We start from the raw sequence: 15,932 nt of genomic DNA, 5'->3' as shown, positions 1-15,932 counted from the left end.
GCATGGTGGCGTCACACGCTCGCGACAGCACCTCAACCAAATGATCAGCGTTCGGATCGGGCATATCGCGATCACCGCACTCTCTTCGGATCGCTTCCACAAATACTTCGGGATTGAAGTATGATGTCTTCCATCCACGGGTGGTTGGAGTATTGGCTCTACCTGCCGCCTGCCGCCTCGTTATCTGACCAACACCATATCGGACCGCCTGATGGTCACTGTGAGTGTAGCCATTGTCTACCCTCCAGTCTCCTATCAGACCAGGACTGCCGAATGTCACGTCGATGATAGACTCTGCACCATTCCTACTGAAGGTACTTGTGGTGCCGACGTTGGCCAGGTCTACGTTGAGCTTTGCCAGAGCCTCAAGCAGAATCCGACCCCTATGGTTCGTGCGACGACTTCCTCACTCAACCACCCAAGCGTTAAAGTTGCCCGCCACTACCACCGGCCTTAGACCAGTCAGCACAACTGATACTCGGTCTACCATCCGCGTAAACAGTTCGATCGACCAACTCGGCGGAGCATAACAGCTGCAGTAGAACACTCCACCCACTTTGGCAACCGCAAATCCCTTGTCTGCAGTAGACACAACCTCTTGACCCGGGAACCTGCTTGTCGTCCATATAACCGCCATCTCGGACCTATCCGAGACTCAGTTACCGTTTCCGGCAGGGACGCGGTATGGGTCCGAGATGATGGCAATGTCCGTCAACGACTCAGTAACTGCTTGGTACAACAGCTGCTGGGCCGCGTGGCAGTGGTTAAAGTTTAGTTGCGTTACCTGCACTACGCCCGTGTTTTAGTCGCCGGCGCGCCTGCCGGGCACTTTGGGCCTCCTGTTGTGTGCTTAGCATCCCGTTGGCCTGTACATATCAGGCACTTGGGCGGCGCAGAACAGTCCCTCGCTATATGGCCCGCACCGCCACTACATCTTCTACACAAGTGGCTTCTGTCAGGCCCCTTACAGCTCCAGGACTTGTGCCCTCGCTCAAAGCACCGGAAGCAAGCCTCCGACTGCTGGAACACGCTCAGTGGGCATACGGACCATCCCACCTTCGGCTTGGCCGCCTTCAGGGCTGTATATCCGTCTACCAGTGGAAGTCTGGAAGTCTTATTGTAGCTACCTGGGTTCCCGCCGGTCCCTTGCGCAGACGAACTGCTTCGGTAGTCACCACCACGTTAAATTGCTCCTTGAGAGCTCGTGTCAGTTCGACCGCTTCAGTAATCTCGTCCAGGTTTTTAAGCTGGAGAGTCATCTCAGGCGTTAGTGCGCGGATCTGTATGCTATCACCAAGGACCTTTTCTGCCAGCCCTTTGTAGGCAGAACCCTTCTCAATGGCATCCTTTTTGAGCTCAAGGATCATGTCGCCGGTGCGGGAGCGGCGGATACTCCGCACATCCGCGCCAAGACCCTTCAGCTACTCGTCGCCTCCCATGGCCTTCAAAATTTCTGTATATCTCAGCCACTCAGTTTTGAAGTTAAGGGCATCGCCTTTTCTTTTCTTTTTTCTGACCACTTTCGGTGGAGTTCGATCGTCCTCTTTCTTGCTGGCCTTCTTCTATTTTACTGTCTCCCACTGATTGTCGGGCGCTAACTGCGTCTTGTTACCCTCGGTGGGTTCCTCAGTTTGCTTACGACAATCAAGCGCTTCTTCGGGCCCGTGGGGGTTTCTTCCCCCGGGGACTTCCTTGCACGTTTGGTTGATACCTTGTTGTCACTGGACTGCTCCGTAGTCGCAAGGGCCACGGTGTGGTCAGTCGTTGACAGGCTGGCATCCATTTGTACAGACCGCGATTCAAACGCCTTCTCTGCCACTTTTACTCGCGCTTCGAGTTCACTGTGTTCCTTCGTCGCAGCACGCATGGTGCCCCGAAGCATGAGCAGACTTTGTTTCAGGTCCTTCGCTAGGGTGCTGCCGCCTGCCACGAACTCGATAATGGCATCGAGCTGATGTGGCGCCGCTACCACTTTTGGTAGCATGTCTCTCTTTCTTTCCACTGCTTTTATTAGCGACGGGCCATTTATCGCTGCGTTCGGCGTAGAGGTAATTGGAGCGACATTCGCGGAGATCGCTGGAAAGCACCTCTTGCGAACGGATTGTCTAATCCGTTTTAACTATCAAAAAATCATCCCATTTCAAACCGGGTTGAATAAACAAATTCGTTATACGATAAGCATCCATGCATTGGTAGAAAAAATTCAAGGAAAAATCAGTGAAACACTTCGAAGCTCTCTTCGAGGAAGTTAGGAAGAGAGCTTCAATGTGTTTCACTGGTTTTTCCTTGGATTTTTAATAAATGTTTGGATTGTAATATCTAATAACGAATTTGTTTATTCAACCCGGGTTGAAATTAGATGAATTTTACCTTTCAAGTAGGAGAATATGAACATCGAAAATTCATACAGTTCCAACCCGGACTGAATAAACAAATTCGCTATTACAGAAACAAATCTTCATCTTCACCTTATATGCTCTCATTGAGCAAAACAATTATCAATCTGTCAAATATGAAATGGTTCGCATTCTGAACTGATTTTAACCACTCGAAGAGAAATAACTACCGAACTGTCAAATAAGATGTTAAAAATTTCGTGAAATGGTTGACAGCCTTAGTAGAATGCGAAACCAGAAAATTAAAGGAAAGAAGAAAACTTTTTCCAAATTAAATTCTATTGATATACATTCTCGACAGATATGTATTTCGCGCCTACGGCTTGCAGGCTTAAGGTCCAGACACAATGCATACGGATTTTACAACGTTGCGGAAATTCATCAGAAAACCCATGGGATAACTGTCAAATTGCCGCAACGTAGAAAAATCCGTATGCATTGTGTCTAGGTCTTTAATCGAAAACAGACAATGACGAAGTCGTAGGTGAAATACGTATCTGTTGAGAATAAATATTAATAGTAGAATTTAATTTGGAAAAAGTTTTCCTTTTTTCTTTTATTTTCAGGACACAATAATTTGTTTAAAAAATCTAATTACCTTTCTAAATGCAATCATTTACGACATATTTGATGACAATATTTAATTTATTCATTCTTTAATTTTAAATACGCCTTTTTGGGGAGAACCAATCACCGGTTGAAAGCCCCATTAAAACACAAATAAATAAATACAGCATTTTCATATTTTATCAAATATTCCGATAACTATATTACTTTTCCTACAATTAATATGTTTATAACTGTATATTAACAGATGCTCAAAGAAACCTTGGAAAGGACGCCGGGTTTTCATACCACATTGTACTCGGAGTTGTACGCAAACAAAGTCCCCGAAATAAATAAAATTCGGCTGATGGTTAGAATCTTATGCAACCAATATTTCTACAAAGACATGATTGAACGTCAAAGGTAAGTAGTCAACAAGCTCAGAATATCTCGAAACATTCTAAAAATCGTTAATCGTTTTGCAACAAACAACATCTTGTAGTTACCCCCAACGCTAGTAGAAAAATGGGATTTAGCCAAATTAATTTTGATTGCCTTCCCACAATATTAGAAGACACGAGACCGACGCCAGATGCTCCAAAAGAGGTAATTTCTTGTATTATTTATTAATTAATGAGCAATTCATGACATTACCATGTGCACTTAATCGCAGCAAAGGGAGAGTAGGATAAAATTGTTTATGAAGAGCCGGTAAATATATAACAAATAGATTTTATAAACCTCTCTTTTCGATGGAAAATTGCGTTTATTAGGGTAAGCGTACCAGTTGTAGCGCATTTAGTAATAAAAATTCAAATTTTGGCGTAAAATACATTGTGTCAGCATGAATTATCACACGATATGCTTGAAACGTTCTTAATCTGTCTAAAAATTATGATTGGAAATACGAATTTTTTTTAAAGAGGAAGTTTTATTTCTAACATCATTGGTATGCCAATAGTGGTGATGCGGCTCCTCAGAGAAGGCATCGTGTGCCCATAATGGAGGTAATTCATTACATATAATTACCGCAACAAAAATTTATACAAACTGGCTTGCAAGTGAGTAAGTACGTACACCAAGTCTTCTCGTGCCAACAAATTTTATTCTAACGCGATTAAACCTTGTCCAATTTGATGTCTGTGTTAGGGAAGTGTGCCAGAAAAAAGAGTAAAACCTATTGTTTCAACAGATTGCAAATTCTTTACGGCGAGTAGTGATGTCCGTAAATCGTTCGATTAATTCAACTAATCGAATAACACATGGAATATTCGAATAATTTTTAATCGAATACTGCCAGCACGAGCAGTTGAAATAATCGTTCAATGAGTACGAATAATCCCCGAATAATGCTCTTTAATCGTTCATAATCGTTCGATTAATCAAATTAATCAAGGAAATATTCGAATATGTTTTATCGAACACCACTGACACGATTAGTTGAATTAATCGATTAGTGCAGACAACGCTCACCGATTAATCGGTAATCGAATAATTGAAAATTTCGGACATCACTAACGGCTAGAGATGGGAAAACTATCTTTAACTACTGATAATTATCAGTAAGCAATAATTTCACTAAGTATTGGTAAGGTTTCACTGTTATTGATATTTAGTGATATAGTAACTTGGTCCCGTATGAGAAATTAGATTAGATCAAACTTATTGGTCGGTAGTTGCGTACGATAGAGGAGAATGACACAATGTATCGTCGTTGTCATCGGCAGCATAGAGGAGCATAGGGGTGGCTCGTGTTGTTTCAAGCAGTCGGCTCCATTCAACTAGATCTTGGGCTGCTCGACGCCAATTTCCCAGTCGTCTCAGAAGGCACAAAACACTTTCGACTTGGTCGAGCCATCTTGTTGAGTCTGCTTCTCGATCGTAGCGTTTTGCGAAGAGCAAAGTAGGCCTGATTTTCCGCTTGAATGTGCCGCTGGACCTCCTGACTAGTGTTTTATTGTCCGCGCTCAGCAGTGATTCCAAATACACAAACTCATCTACCACTTTTAGTTCGTCGCCGTCTGTGAGAGGCACGCGTTTGTTTGCTTTGAGCCTCTTCCTTTCATGTATTTGGTCTTCGATGTCAGTTTATCCAGAAAACCGGCTTCGTGCGTAGCTGGTTTCGATCGACGGTGACCGGACGAGAGCCATAAATACGATAGCCGTACGGACGGTTGCCATACGTACGAATGCCATATAGACGAATTCCATAATGTATGTTTGCCATAATGGACGGGAGCCATACAGACGGATGCCATAATGTATGTTTGTCATAATGGACGGAAGCCATAATGTACGTTTGCCATAATCCATACATTTAACGTTTCCTAGATGATTCAGGGCGAGCCGGCCGCAGACAACAGCGAGTGTTCGTCGGTGATCCGCCGTCGGAAGCGCGGGGCAGCTCCCCCCCCCGCAGAAATCACTACTGTCTAGGTCTATTCGTTTTCCTAGGTTTACCGTCCTTTAGTTAGTTTTCCCTAGTCCTCGCATCGAGATATCGTTTATAAAAAGAAAAGCGGCAAAGCCGCTTTTTTTAAATGGAATCAATTAGGCCTCTTGCGACTTGGTCGCGCTGGTCCTTTAAGCTTTGAACCGGTCGAAGTGTAGTTCTGGGCCACCATACCAAAAATATAAATTATGGCAAACGTATATTATGGCAAACGTATATTATGGCTCCCGTCCATTATGACAAACATACGTTTTGGCATTCGTCTGTATGGCTCCCGTCTATTATAGCAAACATGCATTATGGCATTCGACTGTATGGCAATCATACGTATGGCAAACGTCCGTATGGCAAACGTATATATGGCTGATGGGGTGTCGTCGACAGTCAGGATTTTTGATTTTTTGGAATGACACCTGGGACCTTGCCGTAAGTCGTAGTCCTGCGTCAAAAATATTTTACTAATCTCAGAAAAAAATTTTCATTGAAGTTAAGAAATTTTTATAATTATAAAAACATTCCATGGTGTGAGGAGTAAAAAGCCTATTTATTCAGAAAAGTTGAGATTATTTTTTCTGTTGGGAAGAATAAATGCTTAATGCGAAAAATGTAGATTCAGGCAAACTGAAAAATTCTTGATGTTAGGCCAAAAATATAGACTTAGCGAACTCACAGCCCTCAATCTCTAGTCGAGTGTGTTGTTTAACCAATTGAGATTATTTTACATAACAATAAAAATTTAGAAAGATATAAATTGTTGTTTTTAGGGACAATTTTTTAAAAATATTTATAGTTTCGGAAATGCAATGGAGACGCCTGGTGTTTTTTTTTAATGAAAGGAGGATCAAGGTAAGAACTGCATACCAAAAATCTCCGCTTCCTTGCTGAAAAGAAAATAAAACACCACGCGTTTCAATTGCATTAAATGTTTTTGAAAAACATATTTAGAAAATCTCAAAAACTTACAAAACAATCCTTTTTGATTTTTTTAGGTAAATTTTATGTATAAAAATCTCAGCCTTTAGGAAAAAGTTTCGTTCTTATACCAGAAAAACAAGAGCAAACGGGTATTTTCCGTTTTCGCAATCTTTCAATCTTTTTTCTGACATAAAAACCTTTTATTTGACACGCCAAATAGGTAAATGAAAACCCCTAAATGTCAAATAAAAGATAAGAAACCAAACTATTTTGAAGTGGTATAACTACATCAGTTTGAACAAAATCGGGGCCGTTGTAAAAATTCACAGACAATTTTGAAATACGATTGGACTGCATATGAACAAAAGGGAGTCTAACGCTAACTCGAAATTATCACCGATTGCGCTCAAAATTACACCGAATTTTTCGATAACCTCAAAAACAAATGATCTAAAACTGTTTACTGCTAAATTCACAGAATCAATAAAAATCCAGCCTTGCCTAATCGCCATACGATGTGGCCTAATACGGGCGCCATGTTGCCTTTGCGTGAAGTTGGAGCCGATGCGAGCGATGCAAGGAAAGAACTTGGGCTGGGCTGCTGGCAGGTGACGAACCGGGTGCATCTGTCTACATATCTTCGTGTATACACTTATGGCGCATTGAGTTTCGTTTTATGTTTCACGCCATTTCATTCCCTTTTGAATGTGAAACTGCGTGCGCCGCCGCACCGGTTCTTTGCGCTATGCAATCGGCCACATATCGGCAATAAACCGAGCACTGGAAAGGCTTCCTGCCAAGCTGCCAACAGTTGTGCTGATTCCCTCTCCGAACGGGGTTGGTTCTCTGAGTTGTATGAACACAGTGTGAAACGTAAGACAAAGTGTAAGTGGGCGTGCTCGCCGCTGACCAATCAGCATCGTCTGAATAAGAGCGAAGGGGGAAAAGTAACAAAACACTTCACTTCGTGCTAGACGTTCGTTCGATTTTATTACTGCTTGTGCATGTGTTCGTGCAGGAAAACAAGTTTTTCCACAATCTGTTTCACACATGTTTTATTTCAGGTTTCGTTTTGATGTGTCTCTTTGCGATGCGAAGCACAAGGGGCTATCGATCACCACCCGAACCTGTACGTCCGCAGGCTGTGTGCTGACCAGGTTTTTGTTGTTTTTCTTTGTTGTCGCTTATTGTTCCCTTCGGGTTTTCTACCTCTTTTTGACCATATTCGCGAGCGTCGTATCGAGGAGGTGCGCCGCATAGTGCGGAGAGCGCGAGCATGCGGTCGTTCAATTGGGACGGCCAATGAGTAAGGCTATTTCATTGGCGCAAGCAGTTGCGAGACGATTTTTTCACCGACTGGACGCGTGTTTGCAAAAGGGTGCATAAATTCGCGAAATAAACAAACAATAAAAAAAGACACCCCGCTCGGTGGCGACGGGTTCGTTCGGCTGGGTTTCGCGACGGCAACCGCGGCGTGGGTGTGTGAGAAGAAAACCCGGCGATTGCGGCAGCTATTTTTCCGATGCAATAATCGATGGTGTGAAGAATAGCGATTGCACGTGAGGGCTGTCTGTCAGCATGACAAATGAATATTTCTGTTTTTGTATGAATTAAGTTTCCCTCCGAGTCATAAAAGGCCGGCTGCAGTGACGGTACGCTGCGAATGAATTATTCCCAAGTGAATGAATGGGAGAGTGAGCTAATATTAATTGATATACTAGGCGTGAAGCTGATTGGCGATATAAATAATACTAAAGTGAAGTTGACTGGTGTCAAGAGAGTCCGTTTCCAGCGCAAGGATTATCGATACTGACGGACTAAGCCGCCGAGATTATAAGATGACTGAAATGATTGACTTGCGGATGCATCAACATATTGCACATGAGATTTACCGGCAGCAAATGCTGCAAAGGATACCAGGTACGGTGATGGTGAAGATGATGAATAGTTTGCTTTCGCAGTATGTACGGCGGTATCTGTCATCCCACTGTGGTATAATAATTTTATCTGAATGACAAGTAGCAAGTACGCATTATGATGGAAAATTGCGAAACAATTTTCTTTTTACCGTAATTGCTATTTCTGTTCTTATTTGCATAATAAGAATTGACGCTAGTTAATTAGTATTAAATCATGCGTACCGAGTTGTGATGAAGTCATTAAAACTGATAAAATGAAGTAAGGTAAACAATTTGCCTGAAGCATTTTGGAGGCATTATGCTAGGGTAGGTGCTCAAAAGTTCGTATTACAGGTTTCCCTTACAAAACATTTGTTCTTATTTTGTGCCTGACCGCAAGGAGTCGAATTGCGCATAAGTGAAATTTCATGATTGAGTAATGTTTGAATAAATGCTTTAATTAATTAATATTAATTAATTCATATTACGCTGAATGTAATCATTTGTGCGTCTATGTAACATGATTTGATGCATCAGTTTTGCATATAATTGCAGCTTGACATTCTTAGTGATATTATCTTGTCAACAAAGTTTATTGCTATGACACTTTATATCTTTGAGTCTTGCTTTATCAACAAAATAAACAGTATTTACTGTAGTTAACACTATTAGTTATAACATAACTGTTGATAGCTACATATTTATTATGCTAAAGATTTTACATAAATAATTCAAGAAACTAAAACTTCGCAAAATTAAAGTAACTTCCTGGTTCTGCGGGACTATCCCGTTATTGATATATTGTGAGGTAGATAAAGGCTTTTCGTACTAGAGACGATGTTAAGTACTGTGTATTCGTGGGACTTCCTGTTAATTCAGAGAACTAAACTCTTTTATGCTCTTTACCATTTGTTTCCTAATCCAGTGTCAAAAGTTGCTTTTATTTCAGAAGATGAAGAGAAAGCTTGCCTACTGAATGAAGTTAGTTTCACAAATTGATGCTTCAGTAGGGATTCTAAATCCTTCAAAGTTGTTATCCGACGGTTCAGGCCCCGATAAAATTGCACAATGCTTCGAAATTCTTATTGGTTCAAAAGTGTGCTTGTATTCTCTTACTTTTTGATAGTTTTTCGCTCCCTTACCCTTACTTACCTAAACTTTTTTCCCACTATAATGAAAGCTACACAAAATTTGGTTATAAAACTTGTGGAAATAGGAAAAATTGTTCATAATACAATATAATTCAAAAACTTGTTCTATTACAGATGACGAAAAAAAATGAATTTTCTATTTCGGCAAAAATTTACTCTATTATTCCTCAAATATGTTGCTCCAAAATTTTAGTGTTCCATTCATTCCATCATTTTTAATGCTGGACTAAAGTCTGTACTTTTCAAAGCAGTCATTTAGGCCGCTGTGAGGACAGCCTGACCACCAAAAAAGATTCACACTGAATCTCCGGGGTTCCTAGCATAAGAATTGTGTAGAGGAATTCTGCAGAAAACTCGTACAGAATACCTCTCAAGCAGCAATGTAAGCTTTATTGTACTCTTATGGTGGTTTTCATGACCAATTTTGATCCTAAATGCCATCATTAGAGTGTAATAAAACCCAAATTGTTACTTGGGCTTGCTTATAGAATCAGGATTCTTGCGTGAGAATTCCAAATTGGAATCTCCGGGGTACTTGCCTGAAACTCGGTAAAGGAATCACCCTTACGATAAATCCTATAATCCTCGGAATTATCAAAACAGGAATCCTGGTGTGTTAGTAAGGGTAGGACCATCGAGCTGCTCTCTAGAAAATGGGCCATCCATAAACCACGTGGGCAGTTCACGCTTGTCTACGGAATGGGGGAGCGGGTACAGAAAATAAATAGAAAACTCTTTTTTTAAATAGAAATAAGAAGAAAGTGACATATTGAATAAATTATACATATTAGGAAAACCATCGATCAGCGTTAGTTTTCAAACTCACAAAAAGTTTTATCTTCTGAGGCACGTAAACACATAAACCGAGCATTACGGTAGTACACAGGAATGGTGATTGCTCAGGCTAAATGTTGAAGTTAAGCAATCTATTTTATATTTATTATTCCTCAAACAAAGGGTTGATCCTTTGGTAAATGACAAAGGTTACAAAAGTGGACCGAAAACCTTTGATCTCATTCTAAGAAGCGTCACAGAATTAAACCCACGAATTAACCAGTCACGTGACGCATTTATAATTTCGCCCTTGCACCGAATGTGAATTGTATTTTATCTCAAAATCAAATGCAGCTCACTACAAAAAGGGCGTAGGCAACGTCTTTCCGAAAGGATTCGCCCAAAATTCGGACAAAATTCTACGAAGTAGACAAAATTAGTATGGACAGAAGAATTAGACTGAATAACACAAACAAATATTTGATTTCTTCGACTTCGCAGGGTAGAGACACGATTTTTATAATTGCTTTCAAATGTTCTATAAATTTATTAAGTATACTAAATAAACATGCATATTGATGAACACTAACACATAAATTAAACACTTAAACAGTAACTAAGCGCTTAGTGTTTAACAACAGTCAAATTATGTTCGAAGACATATAAAATTCTATCTCAAATGACAAATAAGATGATAGAATAAAGATTCCTTTCACCAATAGGTGGATTAAGTCAGCTTTTTCCGAGCGACTGCACGTGTACAACGTTGGGCGCATCTTGGTTTTATCAGTCAAACCTAGCGCGTATTTTGGCGGAGTTTATCATTCAGGTTCGGTGTTATTTGGACTTTAAAGACGTGGAGGCCGACTTTCCAAGTAGCATCCTTTTACCACATTTGGTTGAAATAACTTATTTATGACTTGTTTTAGTCATATATCAGTCACTACAACAACCTTATAACAACTGTGTTGCTAGGGACGTTTCATTGTTTGCTGGACAAACCAGCTGGAAAGCGTCAAGATTTTTAGGTTTAAACTTCAGTATTGCAAAACATGTCTGCAATGTTTACAGCCTCAAATCGCTCTTTGGTGCAGTCCATCCTGGAATACGGTGCGTCTGCGTTACAGAGACTATAGGTTACAGGGGCGACCGACGAGGCACTCAAAATCCACTAAATTTTGAATCGAAACAGAGAGTTACCTTTGTTTGTGATTCAAAATTTAGCAGTTTTTGAGTGCCTCGTCGCCTCTGTAACCTATAGTCTATCAAGTCCGCGTGGAGTCCTAGCTACAATAATAGTGCTGAGTGAATTGAATCAGTCGATCAACGTCGATTACTTCCATTCGCTCTGCTTTGATTATTGTGGATAACTTAGAGGGTAGGATAGACTGTTTCGCTTCTACAGGGTGAGTAGTAATAACTGTCAGTAAAGTAAATGATCACTAAAAAGAAGCCGCCTTGCCCTCACGCCTGTGTAGCTTTCGCCTGGTGAGACAGTGAAGAATCTTGTCGAAAGCAGTATGGTTTTTCAAAACATTATTGATGTAATATTTAGTACTCAATGAAGATCAATGGCAACCGCCCAGTTAACTTCGAGGCATAAATCTTCCACATGATTGTGAGGAACGTGCTGCTCGAGCCAAAGATGCTGATAGCTTCGAGGTACGATGCTGGTCTAACAAGCCAGTCGTCGTATGTTCGAATCTCGGCTAGGCAGTGCTTGCTAGAGAGACGGTAGGATTCTTACACTGGCCCCGTAATTTTCCTGTATTCTATACAACCGGCTGCGAAGTCTGTCGATAAAGAAGAGTAATGTCTAATGATGGTTTAAGCCCACGGCTGTTCAATGACACCTTCAAATTTTTGGAGAAACATCCCCATACAATCACCATGGAAACATTCTGGAACCTTTGTATAGTCAGTTTGTCCTGACGAATATCAGAAAGATGCTGCATTCATCCGATCATTTTGTTGGTTATGGTGCTCCTGTAGCAGGAATATTTTTTCGTCCGAAAACAGAAGAACTGCAAAATTCCCAGTTCCTTGGTCATCTTACGCCCAGACTGATCTAGTTTCCGTCAAATTACCTCTCTTACTCGTTGGATGGCTTCCGGTGTCCTTACAGTGCGTTTACAGCCAGGTTTGGGGAGTATTTTCCAAAAATTGGTTTCTACGGGCATATCGCTTGATAGTAGGAAAGATGAATATTTCGTTTACTCCGAGTGGCTTCAGCTTCTTTAAAATATCACACAGAAAATTTTGAAACAGGGACTCATCACAAGTTCCTTTTAGCGTCCATGATTATCACAACTTTTAAACGACATTGACATTTGAATACACTCTAAATGAATAATATGCAGACACACCCGTGATTAACCTATTTTCAATTAAACACGTCCAAAACACATGACACACTGACGGTTATTACTACTTACCCTGTAGAGCAGCCACAATTTTCTGTCAAAATTTTACTTATTTTTACTCACGCGGTAAAAATGGACTGGGTGGAACAACTGGAATAACATTTGCAAAGGACGTATTTAAAATAAAAAATTAAACTAAATCTAACTCTTTCTTCAAATATCTACAAAAATAATTATTATGACCATTTTTGTTATAAATCACATAAAGTATTGTTATTTGTATTAAAAATCTGTACAATACTTGAAAAATTACTAGTTTGAAAAAACTCACGAAAGCCATTGTTCTACGAAGTCCGTTAATGAAAGTTGCTCCATCTCAGAATATCTTTTGAAAAATTATTTCTTTGGGAAGTGAAGCGCCTGGTGAGAAGAATGATAATTTGGACGAACTGGGAAATTTCGATGTATAGACCAAAGATGTATCGGGTGGTTCAATGACAGGTGGAATTTCAATCTTTCGGTTGGTACCAGAAATCTTTTGCGTTAAGCTATCGCCCTTCCAACTTATATTAGATAGTTCAGTTTCCCATTTTGAACTTCCAATTCTATCATTCCATATATGTAACACACGCTTCCTCGTCGACGGTAATTATTTCCACCTCAAAAAAAAAAAAAAAATAGTTTTACGTTTGACTGCATACAAACAGAGAGTACAAACAATTTTTTTAAAAAACTGGAAATTATATTTTTCTTCCAATTTTGTTTAAAGACTTAATTTTTGCTCAAGGATTTTGCGGTCTCCTTTTGTCCAGCGCCTCTATGGTTCAAAGGTACAAGTACCAGCGAACTACATGCCCTGGAGGGTGTTGTGAGTTCGAATCCAGTTGTAATCTCAGATTACAGCTTGATTCGACTCATGCACCTTCCAGCATTGGACAAAAGGTAGGAGTCAAAATGACTACTTGTCAAGCATAGCTACCAATACCCCCCCCCCCCCTTTCATTTTCCGCTCTTCCTCCTCCTCCTTCACCAAAAATTTTCCATTTCTTTCCCCTACCGTCCCTTCATCAATTGTAGAACCATCGTTTCGGAGAAACATTGTTTTCCTACGGCCGGGGTTAGATTAAATTACGGAAAAGTGAAATATATTTTGTGAATTCTTTTGACCGTATTTTCAAAACAGATATGTGAGTGACGTAAAACGCTGCTACAAATTTTCAACAAGTAATATCCTCCTGTTGATATCGTATTTGCCGTATTACGAAATATTACATCAAAACCGCCCTAAAATAACATTTGCACATAACTCAGCAACTATGCTTCGTAAGCAACCAAAGTTTACGTTAGATTCAAGCTGTCAAAGTAGTCACCCATCCATGCCAATGTAGTTAATTTACTCGGAATCTGCACCGATAAATCATTGAATCGCACTTTTACCCGCATCGCACTTTTACCCCTCCTTACTTTATGTATTTGTATATGAAGGTTGTGCAAAAAATCGTGTTTTGTTGCAGGCAGGTTGAAATCGAAATTTTGCAGGCTTAGATATGTAATTGTACAATATAAATAACGCTGTATAATTTGTTATAACGGTAATCTTTCCAATAGACGGGTGGAACGGTAGAAGAAAGTAATGAAATCAAAGGTGTTCATAGTATCCAAATAGAGTGGGACAATGCGTGGATGGGAAAAAGTGGAAAAACAGGCAAGGGAGGGAAATTTAATCAACGCTTGCTACGTTCGTTGGTCAAATCTGAACATGCTTGGGTGATTCCGAGAGCCCCTAGGAAACGACCAGGTTCGAACATGAACAAAAACTTATCATCTAGAATTAGCACACAGGCCTCTCACGCCTAAAGGGTGTCCCACATCAAATTGCACCACGGAAGAAACGTTGTAGAAAATTACCTAATCGACCGATCCTTTTCAAAATTACAGACAACAAAATATAACCTATTATTAAGCTTTTGGCATATTTATTTCATTCAACTTCAATATCATAACCGTATGCTCGCACCTTACGCTTAACTCCACTCAAAAAGTTTTGTACAACCTGGCTTCAGCTTCATCTGTACAGAAACCCACTTTTTCTTCACGTCTTCCTCAGATTTGATCTCCTTGGGATGCTTCCGTAGTGCCTGCTTAATAATAGTATAGAATTTTTCGATGGACCTTAGTTCCGGTGCGTTGGGGGTTTCAAGTCCTTGGCTTCGTACTACTCCAGGACATCTTTTTGACAGTGGCACGAAGCTAGATCCGGCCAGAAGATCATAGGGTCATCGTGTTGCTTCAACAGAGGAAGCAGACGCTTCCGTAGACACTCCTTAAGGTATATCTGGCCGTTTACAGTCCCGATAGTCACGAACGGTGCACTCCGTTTACTACATGAGAAGATCGCTTGCCAAATCATGTATTTCTTGGCAAACTTTGAAAGATTCTGCATCCTTACTTTCTCCGGAACATCAAACTTGTGCTGGGCGGTGAAGTAGCCCCGGAAGCTGCCAGAAGTCCGCCTTGACGTAAGTCTCGTCATTCGTAATGAGAGAGTTGAGGATTTTCCAGATGCTTGCGCAAAATAAATTCGCGATGTTGCTTTTCGGGTGACGCCATTTTTCCAATTTTCGAAAAACTGCCTGCGATAAAAATCGAGTGTAAACAATACACTCTAAACTACTTCTACTTAAATTTTCAAGAGAAAATACCCAATGGGTAATTTTCTATAGCGTTTCTTCCGTGGTGCAATTTGATGTGGGACACCCTTTAGGCCCCGGGTTCAAATCTCAACCCCGCTGAAATCAAGAATGACTCGAGCTGTTAAAGTAGAAATAAAACTAAAAAATTGAATGTATATCTTTAAAATTCTAGTTCAATTTATTAAATAATACATATGTTAGGTACACTGAAATTCATTGGAATGGTCTGTACATTTTCTTAATCACAATAGATAATTATTGGTTTGCCAGTAATTCTTTTGTATGAAATAATCCTGAACTAATCTCGCTTGAGTGATAGTATAATCAAATGAAAAGTTCATATATATTCAAAATCAGTAAGATGATATCCATTACTTTTGAATTACCTTTCCTAGGGCCATCCGCTTCCCAAAGCTCGAACCCCAAAATTCCCATCAATATGGATCTTCGTGTGAGGTTTACTTACACCACCGTACCGTTGCTTTTCCCATAATCATCGAACGAACAGACGGCAGATGAGCGACGACTACGCGTTTGACTGGCAGCGAATCCTGTAATCGATGTATGATGTGTTGAGCCGAGCTGGGCTCGATCAGCACACCGTGGTTGCTTGCTTGCCACCCCTCATCCGGTCAATGGAATCCTGTTTGTTTTAGGAAAATTAGGTCCCATCTCAATCTTTCATCTGTTGGTTTTTCGATTTTGAGCCTCTTTTCGGTTGTGACGTGCCGAGCACCGATGATC

General features: G+C 40.5%; 1 protein-coding gene across 1 annotated transcript in view; it reads left to right on the top strand.

Annotated features, from left to right (window-relative positions):
* The first annotated feature begins 211 nt into the window (after positions 1-211).
* LOC128737050 (T-box transcription factor TBX6-like) overlaps positions 212-15,932 on the top strand; it is a 93,005-nt gene continuing 77,284 nt past the window's right edge. Inside the window, exons 1-2 of the mRNA XM_053831597.1 lie at positions 212-220; positions 8,148-8,229. Of these exons, the coding sequence (XP_053687572.1) occupies positions 212-220; positions 8,148-8,229 (91 nt within the window). The remainder of the gene's footprint in view (positions 221-8,147; positions 8,230-15,932) is intronic.

Source organism: Sabethes cyaneus, chromosome 2, assembly GCF_943734655.1.
Source record: "Sabethes cyaneus chromosome 2, idSabCyanKW18_F2, whole genome shotgun sequence".
NCBI classification, from domain to species: Eukaryota; Metazoa; Arthropoda; class Insecta; order Diptera; family Culicidae; genus Sabethes; species Sabethes cyaneus.
This window is presented reverse-complemented; position numbering and strand designations above follow the sequence as displayed.